A 26398-nucleotide genomic window follows, 5' to 3' on the forward strand; every position below is an offset into this window, starting at 1 on the left:
CACATTTTCAAAAAAAGTCATCTAGAAGGGGTGCCCGCTGACAAAACTTGAAACAATTTGAGCAAAAAAATTAATAAGAGAAAGAAAGACTTCTCCATTGTCAGACACTGCACCGTAGCAAGGATAAGACTGTGATTCCTAAGAGAAAGGAGACTATACACGAAGGAGTCCTATGGTTCCTCGGTCTTCTGCCTAGAGGCACTTTCCGGGCCACAGCACAGGGAGGGAGAGCCCAAGCAGAGTACAGAGGATTCTGAGTTGAAGGGACAGAAATCTGAGTTCAAGAAGTCTGAAGTGCCTGAGATTTGCAGGACAGTGTCAGAGAAGAGAGAGCTATAAAGAAAAGGAGCTCAAATAATCTGCACAGGTGTCCCCTTGAGTCTGTTGCTGAAGACCAAGCTGAGAATGTATAGGATGAGACTCCACATGGCCAGGCAAAGACTCTCTGGGAACTGTAAGGCTAGCAGTTTCCAGAGCTTACATAGGGCTGGGAGAATCTGAGTTCTAGCCCACCTGAGTGAAGAGACCTCGTAAAGGTTATGGCTTACTAGTAGGACTAAAATTGGTGTAAGCTCCTTGGAACCCACTTTAACAAAGTTTAATTAAGCAAGCCCCAAAATATCAAGCAGATATGCATATGACTTAACTGTTGGCCGAAAGAAAAGAAGGGAGGGAGGGAGGAAAGGGGGATTATCAACACTCTTTAAAGGAAGACAACAAAATCTTGACACTGAATAGCATAATATTTAAATGCCCAGTGTCTAATAAAAATTATTAGATGAGAAGAAAATATGGCCCACAATCAAAAGTCAGCTGATAGAAAAAAACAAAACAGAAATATAAACACGTATAACCATACCACACATTTACAGTCATAAATATGATCAAGGATTTAAAGAGCCATGTGAATAAAATTAAGAGAAAATGGAATATTTTTTTAAAAGAACTAAATGGAACTTTAGAAATTCAGTGGATAGGCTTAATAGCAGGGTAGAAGCTACAGAAGCGAAAAATCAGTGAACTTGAAGACATAGCAGTATAAATGAATCAAACTGAAACAGAGAGGAAAAAGACTAAAGACACAAACTATTTTTTTTTAAGTAACCAGAGAGAGACATTTCTACTTCTACCATGAATGACTAACTGGTACTAGATTTACCTTCTTACTGTAAACAACTAGAAATTGGTCAAGATATATGTAACAGCTATTTTCAGAAATAGGATTATAGGCAGAACAGGACTGTGATCTGTTCATATTGAATGATGCATACTGTCAAAGCAGAGATGGGGAGGAAACAAACAAGATATATGATGAAATAGGCTGAAAAAATTTTAAATTTGACGAAAACTATAAATCCGCAGAACTATGGATCTCAACAAACCCCAAACAGAAGAAACGTAAAAAAACACATCTCAGTGTATCATAATCTAATTGCTGAAAACCAGTGATAGAGAAAATGTGAAAGACAGAAAAAAGATACATTAAATACAAGGGAATAAAGAATGACTGCAGACTTGTCAGCAGAAACCAATACAAGCCAGAAGTCAATCAAATGTCATTTTCAACACGCTGAAAGGAAAAACTGCCAACCTAGATTGCTACATACAACAAAAGATTTCTACATCCTTAAGAGAAATAAAGAATTTTTCAGACCAAAAATAAATAAAAAATGGTGAGGGAATTTTTTACCAGCAGACTTGCATTATAAGAAACAATAAAGGAAATTCTACAGATGGGATGAAAATGATACCACAGTGATAGAACTGGAAGGAAATAGACTACTTCTTAATTAGAGTTCAAGATTTCAACACCCTCTTTAGGGAAAGTAAGCAAAAAATCACTAAGGTGATTCTGACATGGATAACACTTTGAACCAACTTGACCTAATTGCTATTTACTAGAACATGCTTCCCAACAACAGAAGACTATACATTCTTTTCTAGTGCACATAGGACATTTACAAATAAAGATCATACTCCAGGCCATAAAATAAGATTCAATAAATTTAAAAGGATTTAAAGTATACAAAATATATCCTGTGATCATAAAGGAATTGCAAGAAATCACTTAACAGAAAATCATCTGGAAAATCTCTGAATATTTGGAAATTAGCACACTTCTAAATAACCTGTGAGTTAAAGCCACAAGGAAAATTACAAAATATTACATCAGCATCTCAAAACATAATCAAACCCAACATACCAATACTGCTGTTACAACAGTGTGTAGAGGGAAATTTATAGGGCTAAATACTTAGAAAATAATAAATATGTCAATCAATGATCTAAACTTCTACTTTAAGAATTTAGCGAAAGAAGAGCAAAGTAAACCCAAATTAAGTAGAAGGAAGGAAATAATAAAGATAAAAGCAGAAACTGATAAACCAGAAAATAAAGAAAAATCAATGAAACCTAAAGCTGGTTCTTTCTGATCAATGAAACTGGTATACTTCTAGCCATACTGTTCAGGTGACGAGAGAGAACACACTATAACAGCATCAGGAGTGAAAGAGATAGCATCATTAAAAATCCTACAGATGTTAAGTGAACAGTCAGGAATAGTCTGAACAACTTTGTGACAGTAAACTCAACAACTCAGATGAAATGGAAAAATTCCTCAGAAGGCAAAAACTACCAGTGCTCACTCAAGAAGAAAGAGATAACTGAATAACTTCTAAGTTTATTAAAGGAATTGAATTTGTAGTTTGTAACTTTCCCTCTAAGAAAGCATCAGGTCCAGATGGTACAGGTGAATTGTTCCAGATATTTAAAGAAATAATACAAATTCTACACAGATTCTTTGAGAAGATACAGGAGGAGGGAATTTCTCAACTCATTCAATTCTAAAACCAGACAAAGACATTAGAAGAAAATAACATTAGACACAGTTTTTCGTGAACATAAACTTAAAACTCCTTAAAATATTTTAGCAAATCAATATATAGCAATATGTAAAAAGGACAATACATTATGACCAAGTGGTATTTGTCCCAGGAATGCAAGGTTGGGATAACAGATGAAACTAGTATAGTAATAGACTGGAAAAGAAAAGAAAAGAAAACAAAACAAAACAAAAAAAAATGATCTTTTCAAATAGATGCAGATAAAACATTTGACAAAATTCAACTCCCATTCATGGTGCTTCATGAGTTCTACCAGTGCACCTGCTGGTTTCCTTGCAGTTTCCTGATGAGTTTGATGGGCACCCCAGTGGCTCCCCACATTTCAACAATATCCCCTGTAAGTGGTTTTCTACTGAGTTTCTGGCAAGTCCAGGCAGGGTCCCAGATGGTTTTGTTAGGTTCAAAACACCCCCCACCACAGGCAGCTTGCTGGCTAATTTCATCAGTACTCCACCAGGTTGTTCCCTGTCCATCAGCCTTGACCCACCAACTGTGAACCAGATCCATCACTGCTACCACACCTTCTCCACGCAGGTCTGAATCCCAGAGTTTGGGAGCGTTCTTCCCTTCCAAGTTTGTTCCTCATTGGAGTGTTCTCCCTCAGCTTTAGGGTGCTCTTTTATTTCCTCTTAGTTAATTCCTTGTAAATAGCTAATAATTGGTTATATTAAGCTGGCCTTGTTCAAGTTGCCATGTTTCTCTCCTGTTTGGATCCTGGCTAATACAGAATCAGTGCTGGTAGTGGTCCCAGGACACAGACCTGCCAAGAAGGAATTTTAGATTTGGTTGTGTTCTTGGGCCGTGAGCACAGTGCCATGCTCGTTCCATTGGAAAGCCGGTGCTCACAGTTCATGACAAGAAGTGGCATCACAGTTTGATCCCCGTATAAACTGCGGTTCGTTATGATGAAGAGTTAGCTGAACCAAGCACCGTGGGAACCCACATGACTGCTGCCCTTGACCATTATGGCAGGAATGATGGCCACAAACACCGTGGTATGGATCGATTCTCCTGAGTGTACCAACCACTGTAAAAATCAAGTGGTTTGTTATTATTATAAACTGATATAACAAGATTATGATAACACTTTTCAGCACTTCTCTCTACCTGATACACACATTTGCTAATAGAAGACATTAAAAGATGGGAACATTAACACAAAATAAATGCCAAATAAAAATCAGTTAAAATTTGGAAGAGTACTGCACATATATAATATTTGAAATTTTCACTCCTAAAATGAAATTATAAAGCACACAAGTATCAATTGTATTAGCCGATAGTTCTGACTTTGCTTGGTTGCAAATATCCCGGTATAGAAAATTTTTCCATATTGCATCGATGCTCTTCAAATTGTTAGGCGCTAGTCAGTGGTCATTTGAATAAGCTTGTTTTCTTTTTTAATGGTGAAAATATGTTGTCTCCTTGCCCTGATGTTGGTTTTGCCATTGAAATCCATATTGCTTCTACCTTAGATTTTAGACCAGTTTCTGATTTCAGGTTTGGAGTGTTCCACAACGATGTTCACTTCTTCGCATTTCTTCTATTATTTACAAAGCACTGAAACTCATAACACATACTCAAGCAATGGAAAAGGCCAAAGGACATTGTTGGATAGTATTCAAATAACATTCAGATCTTCCTTCAAGGTTAAATGATTACATAGAATCCCATGTCAGAACTGCCAACTTAAGGACTTGTTTTGCTTTCAAAACCTGTGATTTTTTTGGGGAATACCAGTCATAGGATTTATATAAAGTATAGACGCATTTAATCTCACTAATACTGTATTTGCAAGAAAGACGCACTGTTAGCAGACAGGGCCTTGACCTCACACTTGTAGCCCAGGGAACAGCTGCAAGTAAGACTGACGAGTGCATTGTGACTGCTGTTCTCCCACGTGCTGCTGTGGAAATGCCAACTTTACCGTTTGGTTTCACTTTTCAGTATTTTTTGCTCTTGATTTCAGTTGATATCCTTAGATTCCTTCAAATCAGTAACGTGTCTCTGTCCAATGATTAAGCTTTAATTCTCACAGGAGAATTGTAATACTTTGTTTTCGCATTTTCCCTACCGACTGATTTTTCTTGGGCTTTTGAAAAAGTAAATTTGCCAAGAAACTTCAAGAAGGAATTCTTATATGAAAACCCTAATGTAAATCAACTGCAGCTCTCATATAGGAGTTGGTGAGACTGCAGCGTATACTAACTTTAGGGCATTTTCTTTTAAAGTTAAGCATAGACTGACCATACGACCCAGCATTTCCTAGACATTAACCCAACATAAATTTAAATATATGTCTGCCCAAAGACTTATAACTTTATAGCTTCTTTATTTAGAATGTCCAAAATCTGGAACCAACCCAAATACCCGTCAATGGGAAATGCATAATCAAATTTTGGTGTATTCAATAGAATACCACTTAGGCAATAAAAGTACATTGAATCACAACAAGGATAGATCTCAAAAGCCTCCTGCTAAGTGAAAGAAGCCAGATACAACCCACTACTGGAATCAAATTAATGTATGATTCTGTTTCTATGAGATTCCATTAAAGAAACTACAGTGACACCAGATCAGTGGCTGCCACAGGGTGGGGACTGCAAAGAGGCACAAGAAAACTTTTAGGAGTGATGGGTCCCCACACTCACAGAATTGTACTGTTAGAATTAGTGAATTTTGATTGTAGGTCAATTATATCCAAATAAAGTGACCAAGTAGATTCCCACAATTGTATTCTTTCTGTATTCTCAATAATTAGAACATGGAAGTTTACAAAAATATTTATAATAGCATATAGGTATTTGAAATACCTAGAACTTAATCTCAAAAGAAGCGTAAAGACTTCTATGAGGCAAAACTAAGGGACCAGGAAGAAGATGTAAATATACTGACAGATTTCTTGTTCCTGGATTAAAGATTCACTATTGGTGAAGATAACAGTTCTCCTCAAATTGATTAATAGATTCATTCTAATCCCATAAAAATTCCAGCATTTTTAACCTCTTTCTCTGATTCCAGATTTTATATGGAAGGGCTTATAAATGGAAAAAACAGAATAGGTGAACTTTCTCTCCTAAATATCAAGATTTATCATGAAAATATAATAATTACAGCACTGTGATAATGGTGCAGGAATGGTCAGTGGGTAAATGGGATGTAATAGAAAATCCAGTCACACACCTAGTTTTATGTAGATGTTTCTGTATAAGATTTCTGTGACAGAAGTAATATGCCTGATCAAAGGGGAAAATAATTGACTTTTCAATAAATTGTGTTGAATAGCCTTCTGGAAGAAAACAGAAGCCCGACCACTATCTCCCATCAAGTCAAGAAAGATCTATTTTAGTGCATTAAACTATTAGGTGTAAAAGGCAGAGTTGTGATGCTTTTAACAAAGAATATAGAATATCTCCATGGCCTTTGGAAGGATTTCTTCAACGAGGCACGGAAGCATTAGCTAGAAAGGAGAGGATTGATAAATTTAACTACAATAAAATGAAAAACTATTATCATTAAAAGACCATTAAAAAAGATGAAAAAAATCACAGGGTAGGAGAAGATACTGTCTGTTCTGCTACAACATTGGTTTCTATAATAACCAAGTTCATAGATGATTGGTAAGTAGGTGGGATAATGATATCAATTTAATGGAAGTAATATTGGTTCTTTCCATTTCCTCCAGCAAGCTAATGTTTTGTGTCATCAAGTAGCGGCAAGTAGGAGGAATATACAAACATAGTTGAATGTTGTATGCACCATACGTGATGCCCGTTCGCCTTGATTTGGCCTCTTCTCAATTTGAACGTGTGCTTTATCTTAAAATCATTTATTGCACATTTTGCCTGATCTTATCTTCATTATTCAGTAGCCTCAGCCCTCCTCATACCCCTTCCTGTCAAACTATCTATCCATTTCTTTTTTTTTAAGTCATTTTCTGAAGACAAAGAATTTTACTTAGTCTGATATTTTTCTTAGGAATTTAAAATCTTTTAAATTGTATTAATATTTTTAATTAGGGGGGTTATTGGTTTTGTTAGTGCTCTGGGTAACAAAGTTGCGCTAGGTTTTGAGAAGTCAACTCTGACCCTATTTTCTCCATAACCTCTATCTACTATTTGGGGAACACAGTTTTGCGTAGAGCACTGTTTCTAGGGGGCACATTTCACATATTTGCAGAAACTCCCCCTTTGCGATGCTGTATGTGACAGGATGGCAGTGCTTCCTCAGTGCTAAGATACAGCTATTTCACACTTTAACCTCTCTCCAGTTGGATTGTAGCTTTCAGTAGGTGGTGTCTTTCAATTTTAATTGTCATTTTGTTTTCTTTTTTAGTGATAAGATAGTGGTGCATTTTAGAAGCCGTTGATTACTGAGATTTGATGATGCACTGTCATATCCAGAATGTAAAGAAATACAAACCAAATTTTAGAAGACAGGCAAGGCAATAGAGAAGTGGCAAAAGCCTTGAGCAGTCACTTCACAACTGAAGAAATATCTATGGCTAGTAAATATTTGAAAAAGAATGTATAATCTCAAAACCCAGTTGTACATTAAACACACAGTGAGATGCCTTTACATGTCGGCAGAAGTTTAAAAACTTGGCACGTGCTAATGTGGACCTAAAAGGATGCATGTGGCATGATTCTATTCATATGAAGTTATAAAATAGGCAAAATTAAGCTATGTTGCTTAGGAATGCATTACATAGTTGGTAAACATTTGAAAGAAGAAAGGGAATCATCATCACAGATATCAAGATGGTGGGTACCTTTGGGGGTGAGGGGAAGGAGAGAATTATGATTGGAGGCATTCAAGAGGGCTTTTGGTGTCCTGGTGATATTCTCTTTCTTCGCTTGGATGGATTTGATACATTACTACTTGTTAAACTTTACATATATGTTTTATGAAACTTTCTATAGGTTTCAGAATAAAGCAAAAGAGGGGAATGGTCAGTTTTATCAAATGTTGACACAAGGTCAGGTGATACGAGGACTGAGACTCGAGCATTGGGTGAAGCAAAGTGGAGACTCCTGATGAATACAGCGGATTGTCTCAGCGGAGTGTGTGGGGCAGTGATCTGATTGGAATGGGCTCAAGAGAGAGTGAGAGGAGAGGAGTTGGACACTGTGTGTAAATACGATTCAGAGGAAGTTTTACGTAAAAAGAATTATAGTGGTGACTGGAGGCAATACAGAAAGTTTCACATTAAATATATAGAGTATCAGGAGAATATAAAGATAAATTTTCTGGAATGCTGAAGACAATGAGGTAACGTAGAGAAAGGGAGAGAACTTTTTATGTGTGTGGGATTATACATTTTTGGGGATAGGATGTGAAAATTTGTAATAATCCATATTTGTTAAGAGAATTAACATTAAAGCTACTTTTTAAGTCTTGGAAACGTATATGTCACACATAACATTTCATATCTACTAATGGAAAGAATCATGAACATCATCTTGCTCAGCACCACTTTGCAGAAAGAGAAGGAGGCCCAGAAGGATTCAGTGCTTGTTTATTTTTTTTTTAATTTTTTTTCCAATGTTTATTTATTTTTGGGACAGAGAGAGACAGAGCATGAACGGGCAAGGGGCAGAGAGAGAGAGAGACACAGAATCGGAAACAGGCTCCAGGCTCTGAGCCACCAGCCCAGAGCCCGACGCGGGGCTCGAACTCACGGACCGCGAGATCGTGACCTGGCTGAAGTCGGACGCTTAACCGACTGCGCCACCCAGGCGCCCCTCAGTGCTTGTTTAAAATTCTACTGTTAATAACAATTCTAGACTAAAATATAGAGTAACTCCTGCCCCTTGGATCAGTGCTCTTTTTATAGCGTTAACTGTAATATGGTTTTCTCTTAAGTCGAGTTTTATATAATCATTATGTGTTATAGTAGAATTTATTTGGATAATATTTTAATTAGCCTTTCCCAAATAACAAACCAGCCCAGCACTTAATGACTTGAAATAACCATCATGCATTATTTCTCATGATTCCATGAGTCGGATGGACTCAACTGGGACAACTCTTGTGGCTGCGGTCATTGGCACCTCCACGCAGATTGTAGGGGTTAAGATGGCCTCACTCACATGTCTGGAACCCTGGTGCTGTTTCTTGGGTGAGGCTCTCTCATCATAGTCTAGACTACACTTCCATACTTGGTGGTGGAACCATTCTAATAAGGCAAAGATGAAAGCCTAGACTCCTGAAATTGTACAAAATCACATCCTCCACCTTAAATTACTGAAAGCAAACCATAGATCCAGTCTAGATTTCAGAGGTGAGGCAGGAGGCTGCCCCATCTCTTGATGGAAGGAGGTACAAAATATTGTGGCCCCGTTTTTCATCTATCACAGATCATTATAAATTTTAAATTTAATCATTAAGTTTATTTTCCAATGTTAACTTTTACTTTATATGGAGCTAAGAGCTATTAGCTTTTTGGGGAATCTAACGATGTAGTTTAGTCAATATATATGAAAAAACAAATTTGACAAAAAAATATTTAACAAGAAAGAAAGTTATGTTTTCCAGATTTTGTATCCTCTGTGAGATAAAGCAGATAAAGAAATGCTCATTTTTATAAGAAGTTGGGTAAGGATGAGGGGGGAAATTTGTTGAATACAGTCTTCGTTGCTTACAGTGTTGGCTTAATTGTTATTTTTTGAGATTGTTACCATTAATGGTTTATTAACATCTTTATGGAGTTTTTCATGTTATAGAATGTAATGCAACTAAAAAGTAAGAGCAATTAATAATTTCCCGTGAATTATAATAATAGCATATTTCTAGACACTGCTAATTATATTTGTGTAAAATTTCATGTAATTTACTTGACAACTGTCTATATTGAGTGCCTACCATGATTCTTTCACTGTGCTAAGACTTGGGGCTATTACTTTGAACCACTTAGATGGGATTCCTTCATGTTCCATACCCCAGGAAGGTTTCTTGAAGAAACTTTTTTTTTTTTAATGTTTATTTTTGAGAGAGAGGGAGAGAGAGAGAGAGCGCGCGCACACACACATGGGGAATGGGAGGGTAGGGGCAGAGAGAGAGGGAGCAGAGGATCCAAAGCAGGCTCTGTACTGACAGTGATATGGGCCTTGAACCCACAAACCGTGAGGTCATGACCTGAGCTGAAGTCAGTGGTTTAACTGACTGAGCCACCCAGGCGCCCCACTAAAGAAACTTTCTAAGCCAGGAATTAGCTGAGGTAAGAGTGGGAAAGGGAAGAGAAAGTCTTCCAGAGAAAAGAATGGCTTGGACAAAGGCCTTATGGAGGTGAGCAAATGCAAGAAACATTAAAAGAACTGGGGAAAAAAACCCTCTTATGTTTAAAGCCTGGAATATGAAAGGAGTGAGGCAATACAGAACCTGGAAAGGTAGAGTGTGGACTTGAGTGCTAAAGATCATGGGAAACCTTTGATTGATTTAGAGGATTTTTGCCCAGATGATTGTTTTAGAGAAGTCACTGGCTACAGTCTGGGTAAGGAGAGTAGCCAGGGAGAGCAAGGGTTGAACCGAGGAGACCATAGATAGTGATATGAATTAGGTCAGTGTGAGAATGAATTAAAGTATATAAATCCTAGAGATATTCAGGAGATGGAATCAACCGGATTTGTTGACTGGATGTGGAAAAGAGAGAAGAACCTAAGATGGCGGACTTGCCAGTTTCTGGCTTGGAGCGCCATTAATGAATAGGGAGCAGAAGTGGAGGAAGAGGTTTGGGAAGGCATTCTTACACAGGATTTGCCGCAATATCCTAACTCTGTTTCCTGGCTAAATACTTAGATCTCTTTTTTGTATTCTCTACTGTTTAAAATAATTTTTCTAGTATCTGGAACTGATAATAAATTTTCGATTTAATTCATATTCAGTAAAATTCAGTCAAAGGTAGCAGTGCTGCCATAACTTGAATTTATACTTTTGATCTGAAATATTTTGCTTTAGCATGAATTCTTTAGTAGACAGAAATTTAGTATTGTATTGCCATAGTATATTTCATTAAACAGTGTATTTCTGAAGTGTTTGAAATGACTTAATAATGGCTAAGGTGTAATATGTGAATACCTATCGTAAGCCTTTTATTCATTAATCTAAAATAATTTCATAATTAAAATTTGTCCAAGTTTTTAAACTAGAGTTTATTAAAAGAACCTTTAAAAATTGTGTCTCTCTTTTTATTGTCCTTCATGACGCTAGGAAGTCGAAGGTTAGCTTACATTTATTGCAGGGAAGAAACAAATGTAGCTTGATGAAAATGAAGTCTGTATACACCTGAGACTAATACTGTATGTCAACTTTACTTCAGTTAAAAACAAAAAAGAATACCATGTCCCTCAAAACATGAAATATGAATCTGTCATTGATAGACTTCTTTTTCCTTCAGATGTTAAGTAGTGATAATTGAAGTAAAAGAATTAACTGTTGGGGGCGCCTGTGTGGCTCAGTTGGTTAAGCATCCAACTCTTGGTTTAGGCACAGTCATGATCTCACAGTTTGTGAGATCAAGCCCTCCTTTGGGCTCTGTGCTAAGAGCACGGAGCCTGCTTGGGATTCTCTTTCTCCCTCTCTCTCTCTGCCCTTCCCCTGAGCTCACTTGCGCGCACGCTCGCTCTCTCTCCGAAAATAAATAAACTTAAAAAAAAAAAAAAAGAATTGTGTCTTAGAAAGTTAAGCTTCCTTTGACACTAAAACTTTTTTTAGTCTTTGTGGTTCAAATATCATAGCTATCTGTAGATTTTGTTAAAAGTGTATTTAGTCATTCTACATTATTTTCCTACTCTCACCAAAAAATGTTAAATCTAAAATTTTCTGATCGTCATTCTAGAAGGTACCATATATTCAGTAGTGTGTTTCTCCCATGTGTTCTCTATAGACTGTATTTTCTATTCTCAATATTTTGTAAGTTTAAAAGCAGTTTACAACCTATTTTTTTTTCTTGTTTTTTTCCTTAGGCACTACAAGGGCCCCCAGGGATGGGGAAGTACCAGGGGTGGACTATAATTTCATTTCTGTTGAACAGTTCAAAGCACTGGAAGAGAGTGGCGCATTATTAGAAAGTGGAACGTATGATGGTATGTCCCCAAATACTGACAATGGCAGCAACCAAGAAAACTATCTGAATTATTAGAAAACTGACTAGAATTATTTCAAAGGGAATTTGATCAGTAAAATACCATTTTTGTAAAAAAATTTTCTATTGGTCTTTGGGAAATTTTTCTTTTGGTTAGGCTCTTTGTCATTTGCTAACTAAAATGGGATTAAATAATAAGCAGAAGCATTCCATCATATTATGAAGCTGATTGTGAAGAATGTACTGAAATCATTCAAACTGGCCAGTTTGCATATTTCAGAGAAATTCATATTCATCGTGTGAACTCAACATGTGTTTGTTGATTGCTCTCTGTTTGTGGTTGGGAATCCAAATACTGTGCACTTTAAAAAGTCTACAGCTTGGCTCTCTTGGAGAAGAGAGAATATAGATTGGGGGGGAAAGAACAAAAATAGAATAATTGATTTTCTTTTCTTATCTCTTCTCTACCCACTTGATTCTAGGAAGCAGAGACTTAAGATCAGTTTCAGTTTTTAAATGAGGCCACGTTCCGTCCTTTGTTCCCCCTTAACCTCCGCTCTCCCCTGGCAAGCTTGTCCGCTCCATAGTTTCCCGTACTCCCTCATCATTGCTTCATCACGCTGTCATGGTTGCCTTTTTCACAAGCTTGATGAAGGCAGCATCATGTCTTTCTTATTCAGAAGTATCCTTAGTGTCTAGAAATGGTGTTCAATAAACACTGACCTTGAGTTCAGCGTATCCAAACACGCATCCGTGTGTATCCAAAAGAGTAATTCGTAATTTCTCTCTTTAGCTGCACCCTGGGCTCAAAACAGTGGAGTCGTCATTTGCTTCCTCCTCTCTGTCCTATTCCCACGTGTCTGCTACCAAATCTAGCCATTTCTTTGTCTGTAGCAGCTTTTCCAGTGCCTTTCTTTTCACTCTCACACTTCCTTGTGGGCCTTGGACTGGCTTGCCTCTGGGCCACTATGGTTCATGTCATTTGTTCACCTTCTTCCCTCTGTGCTCCCCACCTGCCCATTGCTGTCGTGCTAGCCTTCCTCCGGCACAGCTCTGCTTGTGAATCCTCTTCAGAGTCTTCTGTGATTTGCTTTTGCCTGCTCACTTTGCCGCAGCTACGGGTTCTGAGCTTAGCTCCCACAACTCATTCATTCATTCGTTCATTCATTCATTCAGCAACCCATTTTTTTTTTAATTTTAAGTTTATTTGATTATTTTGAGAACGCACTAGCAGAGGAGGCAGAGAGAGACAGAATCCCAAGCAGGTTCCACGCTGTCAGCGCAGAACCCAGTGCAAGGCTCGATCTCATGAACGATGAGATCGTGACTTGAACTGAAATCAAGAGTCGGAGGCTTAACTGACTTGAGCCACCCAGGCACCCCTCAGCAACCCATTTATTAAGTACCCACTATATGCCAAGCAGTGTAAGAGGGAATAGTGATACTGTAGTGAACAATATTGAAATGATACTACCTTAATAAATCCCCTATCTAAATACAAAGTTAGTAAAACAAACAAAATCAAACATCAGAAGATGTTATGAAGGAAACAAAAACAAGATATTTTTTTTTTAATTTTTTTTTAACGTTTTATTTATTTTTGAGACAGGGAGAGACAGAGCATGAACAGGGGAGGGTCAGAGAGAGGGAGACACAGAATCTGAAACAGGCTCCAGGCTCTGAGCTGTCAGCACAGAGCCCGACGTGGGGCTCGAACTCACGGACCGCGAGATCATGACCTGAGCCGAAGTCGGCCACTTAACCGACTGAGCCACCCAGGCGCCCCAGAAAACAAGAGATTTAAAGAAAATAGTAAGAATATCAAAGATAAGGTGGCCTGTGAAGGCTTCTGAGAGGAAGTGACCACTGCCGTTTTATATTTTTATGCAGATAGCCTGTTCTCATTCACCTCCCTCTTAGTGGCAACCAGACTGATGTGTTTAATATGTATGCTTTTGTTTGTATGCATTCTTGCAAAATGTGTATTGTGCACCTCGTGTGCATGCATTTATTATTTGCATGCATTTACTCTTTATTATTCTAGATCTCATTCAGTTTTTAACGGTTTTCAGTTGTTTCTATGTTTTCTGGGTTCACCCATGTTGCTATACTGTATTTACATGTAATTCATTGCTGTCTTCACCACCGCACAGTACTCCAGGTTGTGAATCCACGGCATTTTACTTAACCCCTCTCCCCAGTGATTGACTTCCAGATTGCTTCCAATCTCCCCTGCCACCATGGATAAAGCGGTGACACCCTTTTCTCCTAGACCTGTGTGAGTGTGTCTGTGGCATACGTACCCAGGGGCAGAACTGTGGGGTTTTAAGGGCTGTCTGTACTCGCTCTGGTAAAGGGGTTGAGGTAGCTCTGCCCCTGCACTGGCGGTCGGTTCCTGCAGCAGCATCAGTAAGGACTCCACTTCCTCACCATCCGGCTTCAGAATTTTGCCAGTCTGATGGTTGTAGAAGTGCTATCTCCTTTAAATTCAAGTTTCTCTGGTAGTCAGAGAGTTTGAGCATCTCTTCATATGCCTATTAGTAATTGCCTTTTCATTTGTTTTTTTCAAGTGAGATCTCCGTTTGCAGACATTTCTTAGATATTTAGATATTTATTTAGAAATTAATTCCTTATTGGTTATAGAGGTTTTCTCCCATTCTGGCACCTGATAAGCTTGTCCTGTGTTGCTTCATTAAACAGAAATCCTTAATTTTTTTTTAATTTTTTTTAACGTTTATTTATTTTTGAGACAGAGAGAGACAGAGCATGAACGGGGGAGGGTCAGAGAGAGAGGGAGACACAGAATCTGAAACAGGCTCCAGGCTCTGAGCTGTCAGCACAGAGCCCAACGCGGGGCTTGAACTCACAGACTGCGAGATCATGACCTGAGCCAAAGTCAGGTCGCTTTTTAGAGAATGGAAGAGGGGCAGAAGGAGAGAGAACCCCAAGCAGGCTCCCTGCTGATAGCGCAGAGCCTATTGTGGGGCTCAGACCCAAGAACCGTGAGATCGTGAGCTGAACTGAAATCAACAGTCGGATGCTTAACTCACTGTGCCACCCAGTCTTCCAGAAATCCTTAATTTTTATGTATGAGATTTATCACTGTTTCTCTTAGGATTTGTGCTTTAGAAGTTTTAAGAATTCCTCTGGGGACGCCTGGGTGACTCAGTCAGTTGAGCTTCCAACTCTTTTGATCTTGGCTCAGGTCATGATCATGAGCTCGAGCTCTGTATCAGCTTCTGTGCGGACGGCACAGAGCCTGCTTGGGATTCTCCCTCTCTTTCCCTGTCTCTGCCCCTCCCCTGTACTTGCTCACACGTGCACTCTCTCTCTCTCAAAATAAAGAAACATGAAAAAAAAAAGAAGTCCTTCTCCGCCCTTACATCACAAAGACATTCTCCTTTATTTCCCTCTGTTAAGTATAACAACATGGGATCTGGCAGTGTGGCATATTACATATTATTAATTGCTGTGTGCTGAATTCAAAGGAAATGCAAATTGAAATGCTCCATTTCACACCCATCAGATTGACAAAAATCTTAAAGTCTGATAATTGTGGGAAGTGGAAACTCCCATATACTGCTGGCAAGAGTATAAAATGATATAATCCCCTTTTGGGGAGCATTTTGGTAATAGCAGGTAAATTTGAGGATGTGCTTAACTCTGAACCCAGCAGTTCCCTCTTTAAATTTTTTTTTTTCAATGTTTATTTATTTTTGGGACAGAGAGAGACAGAGCATGAACGGGGGAGGGTCAGAGAGAGAGGGAGACACAGAATCGGAAACAGGCTCCAGGCTCTGAGCCATCAGCCCAGAGCCCGACGCGGGGCTCGAACTCACGGACCGCAAGATCGTAACCTGGCTGAAGTCGGACGCTTAACTGACTGCGCCACCCAGGCGCCCCTGGCAGTTCCCTCTTTAGATGCCTACACTAGAGAAATCCTTACCTCTGTGCATATGTAGTCACATGTCGGAATGGTCATTACAGCATTAATTTGAAACAGTGAGAGAATGGAAACAACTGTGTTTGAGTAGGGGAGTTAATGAGATGCGCTTTAATTTTTCATGAAAATGGACTATTATACAGCAGTTAAATAGACTTGAATCTACATGTATGAACAGGAATAAGTCCTAGAAATATAATTGTATAAAAAGAAAGATGCAAAAGAATACATACAGTATACCATTTATTTTTAAAAAGATATGAAATGTGATAAAAACCTTTATGAAGCTTTTACAGAAACATTGGTATCTATGTATTATGTGTGCCTGTACATGCATCCTAGTTGTACATAGTGTGCAGGGGAATAACACATACCAACTTCAGGACAGCTCAAGGAGAGCACGGGAAGGACTGAGACAGGAAGTTAGGGCTTTAATTGAATATGTGACCATATACGCAAGTCCTTAAAGAGGGATAAAAGGGAGACCTGAAAGGAAAGTTAAGTAAATAAGGATGCTTCTAATACACTTGTCTGTGTTTTTGTGTGTATTTAAAATATTTAATAGTTGATAATTCCATTTGAAAAATTTTAAAAAACCTTCAGAAAAGAAAAAAGACGGGGGGCGGAAACCTTCCAAAACAGCTTCAAAAAGCTGAAAACCTTTCTCTGATAATAACTATAGTAGGATTCACAAACTGTCATTTTTACGCCTTGCTGTATCTGAAATCTTGCTATTTACCAACCACTCAAGAAAAATAGATCTAATTTCCTTATGAGCAACGCTAGTTTTCTTTTTTAATCTAAGTCCAATAATCATGTTTAAATAAGGCAACTGCCAGAATTTATTATGAAGTCCTAAAATCTTCACGATCATGGGTAGCAATCTCAATATCGCAAATTTGTCTGATTTCACCCAGGAAGACAGTTAAACTTCCTTGAGTGGGGTAGTAATTATTAAGTCTACACAGTAACATGTGTGTCTAGCATTTTTACTACAACTACCGTCCTTAGAGAAGCGGACTTTTGATTTTTGCCACGGCGTGTCCAAATTCCTGGGCAGCGTGATTGGGGGACACAGTGCAGGAGAAATTGAAATCCTGGGGCATCCTCCTTCTCCTCCACCAGACTTCTCTTTGGGATGTTTCTGTGCCCTCTGCCCCAGAGAAGCGTGAGCTGGCCTCTTCGTTGAGTCTTTGCTTTATTACTCGTGGCCCAGAAAGTTCGCAGAGACCTCCTCTGAGCCTTTTAATATGAATCTTTGCATCCATCTACATGATAGGAATAACACCATTTCAAACATGGATTTGGAAGCAAGGGAGTTATTGAGTGGGAGAGATAAGAGGTAGTTGATAAGTGTTTTGGTTTGATTTCATTGTTTTGTCTTGAATATTTTAATGACAATTACCACTCTAAGTCAGATTTCCAAAGAATTTATCTTAATGCTTTCTCCTCAAGGCACACACTACTGAAGGTGAACTTATTTGTAGATTTGCCTCAGTTTTATGGTGAACAACCTATGCTTTTTTCATCTGGGACAAATAGTTCATTATATACCCCATTCATTTACTTTATGCGATGAGTGTCGTAATTGCCTGCTTAAAGAACGCCTGGCTGGCTCAGTTGGTTAAGTGTCCAACTTCAACTCAGGTCACGATCTCGTGGTTTGTGGGCTTGAGCCCTGCATGGGGCTCTGTGCTGACAGCTCAGAGCCTGGAGCCTGCTTTGAATTCTGTGTGTCCCCCTCTCTCTGCCCCTCCCATGCTCATGCTTTGTCTCTTTCTGTCTCTCAATAATAAATAAACATTTTTAAAAAACTAAAAAAAAAAATAATAATTGCCTGCTTACGAGCCCAGGAATTTGATTAGAAGATGTGATTTTTAAAATAGATATAGTGAGTATTTTATTCCCTAACCATATTTATCTTCCTAGAGCATTGGCATGGTGGCTGACAAAAGGTCAAAACTAGCAGGAGCCACAAACTATTCATGTAGTTAGACCTTTTGAGTGGTTTTCCATTGTATTTGCCCGCCTACTGGGAATTGCATGACAAATTAAGGTACTCAATTGTTTTCATTCTACTCTGGAACATTTATTTTTACTGCAAAAATTCCTGATTTAGAATATTAAAGACTTAGAATATTAAAGTATTTTTTCTTAGAATATTAAAGACTTAGAATATTAAAGTATTTTTTCTTTCCTGAGAGTAAGCCAATATTGAATTATGCTAATAATGTCTCTGTTCAATAAATTGTCAAATAAAATAATGTAATTAGAATGCTCAGAGAACCTAAAAATTACTTTTACATAAACAGCCTACATTTCAACACACACTGGTTAGTTCTCAGCTTTATCCTTTACCCACATATTTCCTCGTTTTACCAAAATAGTTCATTATGTTGCACATCAGAACAAAATTATTTGAGTTAGTTTTCTCTTCCTTTACTCCCACTTCTTATGCCAATTAGTCTTACACAAGAGCATTGATGCATTTAAATTCACAAACGAGGCCCTAATTTAGATCCCATGCAAAGCCAGCCCTGTAGGAATAAATAAACTATGTACATGAAGTCAACTTCCTATCCTTAGTACAAACAGTATTAAAAAGTTAGATAATGTTAGGGGTGCCTGGGTGGCTCAGTCGGTTAAGTGTCTGACTTGGGCTCAGGTCAAAATCTCGTGGTTCGTGAGTTCGGGTCTCATGTCAGGTTCTGTGCTGACAGCTCAGAGCCTGGCGCCTGTTTCAGATTCTATGTCTCCCTCTTCCTCTGCCCCTCCTTTGCTCGTGCTCTCTCTCTCTCTCTCACTGTCTCAAAAATAACATTAAATTTTTTTTCTTTAAGTTAGATAATGTTAGAAAATACATGGTAAAGGGCTCTTGAAAAATGAGTTCTTTCTGTTCTTTCTCCCTCCTCCACTCCTAGGAAGAAGTGTTTTGGCTTCCTTTTGGCCAACGGTGATCAATTAGAAGCCTCAGTATGAGATATCAGGGCAGAGACATACGCTGGGTCATATTGTTCTGACTCTCAATTCAACATCAGTTCTTTCAGCTGCTATTACTTTGTCCATTTCAGGAAACTTCTATGGAACTCCCAAACCTCCAGCAGAACCCAGCCCTTTCCAGCCAGATCCAGTTGATCAGGTCCTCTTTGATAATGAGTTTGACACAGAATCCCAAAGAAAGCGAACCACATCTGTCAGCAAGATGGAGAGAATGGACAGCTCTCTTCCTGAAGAGGAAGAAGATGAGGACAAGGAAGCTATTAACGGCAGCGGAAATGCGGGTTTGTAAATAGATGAGTCACTTCTAACTGATCTTCCGTATTGACTTTAACGTGACACTGAATTAGAAGTAGTAAAATCTATCGGAAAGTCTGTGTACAGCAGGTGATGCGATTCTAATTTTTTTCTAAAAGGTTGTGTATGGAACCATCTGGCAGCCATCTAATAGGCTGAAGTGAGTTGTACCAAGTGGAAGTTTGGATAAGTCAATAATAAGCTGTCGTTACTAATAACATGATATGCCATTACCCTGCGACTCGAAATATTTGAGGCTCCAAGATATGGGAATCCTGTTGGCATGAGTCCTACTTTATAGGATAAGAACAAAATGTAGTTTTAAGACTCAGCCTTCAACTAGAAATGCAGGGGGTCAGAAACATGCCAGTAAAAATTACCTGAAAGATTTGTTAGCAATATGTTGAATTTAAATTCTTACTCACCCAAAGAAAATTTCCAAACCTGACTCTCTTATTTTTCATTAAATGCAAAACCAACAGATATTTAGTGGTGGAGAATCTTTTGAGCACCCCTAACTAATGTGGTTGCTTAGGAGATTCTTACCCTGCTAATTGAGAGTAGAAGTGGGAAGCCACAGAATTACAGCAGAACTAATTTTAGTGCTATTTATTATAATATTTTTATTCAAAACACTAGAATATGAGCCTCATAAGGGCTGGAAGTTTTGCACGCATCATTGTTGTATCCCTTGCACCATGAACCGTGCCTGGCACAAAGTAGGAACTAAAAAAGTATTTTATTGATACCCAGTAAATGAATGAATTTGATCACATCCCCAAATTTGCAGAACCCATTACCATATTATTTTCCCAAAGCCTCTGATGTTTTTACTCATCATCTACTAAAATTTGCTGCATATATTGTATTGACTGTCTTAATATATTCATTTGTGTCCTCCAGAGTGTGAGTTCTGTTTTATTGTCCTAACATCTCACGTAGTTATGCCACATAATATGTTTGACATTAATGACCCCAGTATATTTGGGTGTAGAGACTGAAAACAGGTCTAAAAAGGTTTAGGTGAATTCATGTCTAATTCTTTAGCGGATGTTAAGGGAACTCATCATACTCTAAGGGGAGCATTGCTCTCCCACAAAATTAAGTCTGTTAACATTTTGAGACTGGGATTAGAGACCATGAACCTGTCCCAATATAGGAACTTCTGTGTTCTTAATTTGAGGGGGAGAAATGTTCTGTTTTTACTCCTTTACGTTTATTTATTTTTTGAGAGACACACAGAGACAGAGCACAAGTTGGGGAGGGGCGGAGAGAGAAGGAGACACAGAGGGGCGGAGAGAGAAGGAGACAGAATCCGAAGCAGGCTCCGGGCTCTGAGCTGTCAGCACAGAGCCCGATGAGGGGCTCGAACTCACAAATCGTGAGATCGTGACCTGAGCCGAAGTCGAACACTTAACTGACTGAGCCACCCAGGCACCCCCTGTTTTTACTTCTAATGAAGAGCCTTTTGGTGACCACTGCAGTTCCTCTAGAGAGAAGCCTGTCTGTAACCTTCATCGTTTTATGCTTGTCATGGAAGCCAGTTGTTAAACCAGATGTTACTAACTTTTTGATGGTAATGTTTGGGGCGCTTGGGTGGCTCAGTCAATTAGGTGTCTGACTTCGGCTCAGGTTATGATCTCATGGTCTGTGGGTTCGAGCCCCGCAGCAGGCTCTGTGCTGACAGCTCAGTCTGGAGCCTGCTTCGGATTCTGTGTCTCCCTCTCTCCGACCCTCCCCGCTCATGCTCTCTCTCTCCTTCAAAAATAAATAAACATTAAAAAAAATTTTGTTTTCAATAGTAAATAAAGGGAGTATATCCAAGAGTGGGAGGCAGTTTGTATACTATCACTTGCATGTGGATACCATAGGACACTTCCCCTGGATTATACACCTCTTTGTAAGAGAAAATATTCAGAATATTTTAATGAAAAAACAATAAAAGTCATGACGAAAAAGCCTTGGTATTTTCTGAATTAATACTAACCGTAGTTGTTCACTTACTGAAAGCTGCAGAAATGTGCATTTGTGTGTTGCGATTGGGAACTAGAACTCCTGCCTTAAAAAATTGACAATTTGGGGCGCCTGGGTGGCGCAGTCGGTTAAGCGTCCGACTTCAGCCAGGTCACGATCTCGCGGTCCGTGAGTTTGAGCCCCGCGTCAGGCTCTGGGCTGATGGCTCAGAGCCTGGAGCCTGTTTCCAATTCTGTGTCTCCCTCTCTCTCTGCCCCTTCCCCGTTCATGCTCTGTCTCTCTCTGTCCCAAAAATAAATAAAAACGTTGAAAAAAAAATTTTTTTTTAAAAATTGACAATTTGAGGGGAGGTTAAGTAGGGAGAGACTAGGTAAAGATTTATTTGTGTATATACCAATATGTACATTATTTTGTTTAACTTATTTTAAAGTTTATATATTTACTTAGCACAAATGGGGAAGGGACATAGAGAGAGGGAGAGAATCCCAAGCAGGCGCTGCAGTGTCAATGCAGAGCGCGACATGGGGCTCGATCTTGTGAACCACGTGAGATCCTGACCTGATCTGAAATCAAGAGTCAGACGTTCAACCGACTGAGCCACCTAGGTGCCCCCCCCCAACAATGTTGTATATTATTTTATATATTGCTGAAGAATTAATTTAAGAATGCTGATATACACATGTAGGATGACATATGTTATGTAATAATGCTAACATTTTTTTCTAAGGTGTTTACTATATGAACAGTATTTTCAAGTCATTGGCTATTAAGCAAACTCCTTTCCACAGTCACTTTGAACCATAATCACAAAAGTATTAGAGATCATATATTTGCTTTTGCCTTTCTGCAAAATACTTCTATCCCAGGAATGTAACTCTCTTTCAGATTGATTTCCACATTGAGTGAGTTTTAATTTCTGTCACTTTTTTTTTTTTTTTGCCTGGAGAATGAATCCTGTGTTTTATTAAAACTATGCATTCAACAAATATTTATTGAGCACCTGCTAGGCTAAGTGCTAGGCATTTTTCTAACAGCTAGAAATAAAATACCGAACAAAACGGACAAAAGCCCCTGTCTTTATGAACTTTGCCTTCTAGTGGGAAGAGACAGAATTATCCAACATAGATGAATAGCATATATTAGAGAGTGCTAAAGAGAAAAAGCAGAGGGGGAAAAGGATAAAAGATAGTGGTGACCAAAGTTTGTGGTTTTAAATAGAGCGGCAGAAAAGATCTCACTGAGAAGAGGACTTTGAAAGAAGTGGGGGTGTAAGTTCAAAATATCTGGGAGAAAAGCATCCCAGCCAGAGGGAATTCTTAATACAAATGCCCTGAGGTGGGAGTATACCTAGAATATTCCGACAAAGGCAAGAAGACCAATATAGTTGGATACAGTGTGGACAGTGCATTATATGTGTTGGATGAGAGTGATGGAAGGGAATAAAATAATAAGCAGTGAAGTCAGTCAGATAATGATTGGGGGATGTGGAAACGTGTATTACATACGATCTTATAGGTCGTTGGAAGAATTTGGCTTTTTTAAAAAAAGAATTTGCTTTTTATTTTGAGATGAGAAACCACTTAGGGATTTGAGTAGAAGCATAACTGGATAAAACAGATTTTAATAAACTGATTCTTGCTTCGCATTGGAAATAGGCAGTAGGATGATGCATCTGGGTGGCTCAGTTGCTTAAGTGTCTGACTTTTGATTTGGGCCCAGGTCATGATCTCACGGTTGTGAGAGCGAGCCCTGCGTCAGACTCCACACTGAGCAGGGAGCCTTCTTGGGATTCACTCTCTCCCACTCCCTCTGCCCCTCCCCTGCTCTCACCCTCTAAAGAAATGAAATAAAATAGAATTAAATTAAAGAAAACAGGCAGTAGGAGGGCATGGGCATGAACAGCGATGCTAGTTAAGAGGTTGTAATTTAAGTGAGAAATATTGGTTTGGACCTGATTAAAGCGTGACAGGTAGGAAGTGGCCTGAGCCACTTACAAACGAGTAACATTTGCCAACAGACTGGATATGAGGCCCAAGAGAACAAAGATCATTTCATGGGTTTTAGATTGAATATCTGGAAGAATGGAGTTGCATTTATTGAGATGAGGTAGATTTAAAGAGGAGTCACTTTGGGTTGGCAAAGGGTGTTAGGGGCTCACACTGGGGTATTTGAGCTTGAGATGTTCACTAGACAGCCAGATGGAAATGTCATGTTTGAGCTTGGATTTAAAGGTCTATGGCTGGTCTGAAGATGCATATGTGGACATCATCAGCATACGGCGTGTAGAGCTGTCATTGCAGAGTAATGACACTGAATGAGATCCACAAGAGAGTAAGTATAGAAAGAGAAGAGAAAAGGTCCAAAGACTGAACCCTGAGAAGGCCTCTAATACATGGAGCTCGGGGAGACTGAGAAAAGCCAGTGAGATAGAAAGCACACCAGGAGGGTAGAGTGTCCTGGAAGCCAGGGAAAGAGAATGATAAACTCTCAGATGCCACTGATAGCTCACATAAGATGGTCACTGAGAATTGATCATTGGATTTAGCTGTGTGCAGGAAACAAAGTCATCCAAATGAGATTAGGGATAAGGAAGAAGTAATGGTAGATTTAAGGAGAAGGAAGGTATGAAATGGTTATCTGGGAGAGTGGCAGAGTGAATGGACTAGAATTTCCTGTGATTATCATACATCGTTAAATGCCCTCTTGAGCTTAGTGGTCATAAATCACAAGTGAACTAGTTAGTGTTGCCTGTATTCAGCTACATGTGCTGCTGTAGAGCAGGGGGAAAGATTTAAGCAGAGTTATTATTGTTCAGCTGGGCATGTATGATGAAGTAAGGTTGAGGCAAAGGAATCAGTAATAGTGTTTGTTTGCAAGGGAGCGATTATCATGCTTGATCATGGAATTTCAGTTACATGAGTAGGGCAATGAAGATACGACGAGGGACCGTGAAAGGTAGTAGGTAGTATTAATGGATTATAGAACTCCTTTGGATAAAGGACAGTTGGAGTAGAAGTACTATATGTAATGATACCTAAAGGCTCTTCTAAGATTCTTGATTCCAAGGCATTGCCTGCAGTTTGGAGTTGTTATCTCATAAGTCTAAAAATGAGGTTTAAGTGCATGAATTGTGAATTCCCTAGACAGTAACCAAATTTTATTCTTACTTACGTTATGGACTCTGGGACTCTAAAAGGACTTTAATATTACCAACAGAATTACATTTAGCAATAGGAAGTCTGTTGAGTGTAATTACAAAAAAACTAGTATTATTTTAAAGACCTGTGTTAAATGTGTATGAGACAGATTGGTATAGCTGTTAAGAGCGTGAACCACTTAGATTTGAAACCCAACTTTGTTTTTGTTTTTGTTTTTGCAGTTTGTCAAATACTCTTTTTTTTTCAATATATGAAATTTATTGTCAATATTGTCAATATTTTCAATATATGAAATTTAATGTCAAACAACACCCAGTGCTCATCCCAAAAGGTGCCCTCCTCAATACCCATCACCCACCCTCCCCTCCCTCCCACCCCCCATCAACCCTCAGTTTATTCTCAGTTTTTAAGAGTCTCTTATGCTTTGTGTTTTTTTTTGTTTTTTTTTTCAATATATGAAATTTATTGTCACATTGGTTTCCATACAACACCCAGTGCTCATCCCAAAAGGTGCCCTCCTCAATACCCATCACCCACCCTTCCCTCCCTCCCACCCCCCATCAACCCTCAGTTTGTTCTCAGTTTTTAAGAGTCTCTTATGCTTTGGCTCTCTCCCACTCTAACCTCTTTTTTTTTCCCTTCCCCTCCCCCATGGGTTTCTGTTAAGTTTCTCAGGATCCACCTAAGAGTGAAAACATGGTATCTGTCTTTCTCTGTATGGCTTATTTCACTTAGCGTAACACTCTCCAGTTCCATCCACGTTGCTACAAAAGGCCATATTTCATTCTTTTTCATTACCACGTAGTACTTCATTGTGTATATAAACTGCAATTTCTTTATCCATTCATCAGTTGATGGACATTTAGGCTCTTTCCATAATTTGGCTATTGTTGAGAGTGCTGCTATAAACATTGGGGTTCAAGTGCCCCTATGCATCAGCACTCCTGTATCCCTTGGGTAAATTCCTAGCAGTGCTATTGCTGTGAAACCCAACTTTGCTATCATTAGCTGCTTGACCTTGACTGAAACCTCACTGTGCCTTAGTGTCCTCATCTATAATCTGTAAAACAGAATAGGAGGGATAAATAGTATAATAAATATAATTAATATTATACTGATAAATTATTAGAATTAGTAAATAATAAACAGGGTTGCTGTGAAGATTATGAGTTAAACTGGAGCCTGGAATTATAAAAGGACAGCATAAGAGCCACTGCAGCCGCTGTCGCTGGTAGTACTGTGACAGATATGTATTCACTATGTAGTGAATTGATTCCAGTGTTATTTTTTGCTTCTTTCCCAGACGACATCAGAGATGCTATCCTGGGTTAATGTCACTTACCGAATGAAAAAAATTTAGTATGTTTGTCACTTCAAAAATTTTACAGCCGAACGTGGACATATTATACAAGGAAATTTGCAGTGAATGTTTGGCATTTTGTTAGAAGTGCAGAGAGCTGTCTGAAGAGAATGTAACTTTACCTACTTTGCACACTGTTCTGTTTTGAATGGCAGAAAACAGAGAGAGGCATTCTGAGTCCTCTGATTGGATGAAGACTGTCCCGAGTTATAACCAAACAAATAGCTCCATGGACTTCAGAAATTATATGATGAGAGATGAGAACCTGGAACCACTGCCCAAAAACTGGGAAATGGCCTACACCGACACGGGGATGATCTACTTCATTGAGTAAGCAAATGTCTGTATCTCTTCTAACACGCCCCGTCACTGTGAGGCTTGTCTTAACATTTTTAAATTCTCATTTCACAAGGCTTCCATTTCTTTTATATTTCTTTAAAAAGATTGGGGCGCCTGAGTGGTTCAGCCAGTTGAGCATCTGACTTCAGCTCAGATCATGATCTCCCGGTTTGTGAGTTCAGGCCCCCTATTGGGCTCTGTGCTGACAGCTCGGAGCCTGGAGCCTGCTTCAGATTCTGTGTCTCCTTCTCTGTCTGCCCCTCCCAACCCCTGCTCTGTCTCTCTCAAAAATAAATAAACATTAAAAATATATATATTTTTTATACAAGTAACAGTTGATCCTAA

General features: G+C 38.8%; 1 protein-coding gene across 3 annotated transcripts in view; it reads left to right on the top strand.

The window, feature by feature from the left end:
• The window catches only part of MAGI3 (membrane associated guanylate kinase, WW and PDZ domain containing 3), a 248819-nt gene that overhangs the window by 150535 nt on the left and 71886 nt on the right, over positions 1-26398 (top strand). For all 3 annotated transcript variants that reach the window (XM_043575877.1, XM_043575875.1, XM_043575876.1), the window contains exons 3-5: positions 11867-11986; positions 19000-19209; positions 25870-26044. In XM_043575877.1, coding sequence (XP_043431812.1) covers positions 11867-11986; positions 19000-19209; positions 25870-26044 — 505 coding nt within the window. The remainder of the gene's footprint in view (positions 1-11866; positions 11987-18999; positions 19210-25869; positions 26045-26398) is intronic.

This window comes from Prionailurus bengalensis, chromosome C1, assembly GCF_016509475.1.
Source record: "Prionailurus bengalensis isolate Pbe53 chromosome C1, Fcat_Pben_1.1_paternal_pri, whole genome shotgun sequence".
NCBI classification, from domain to species: Eukaryota; Metazoa; Chordata; class Mammalia; order Carnivora; family Felidae; genus Prionailurus; species Prionailurus bengalensis.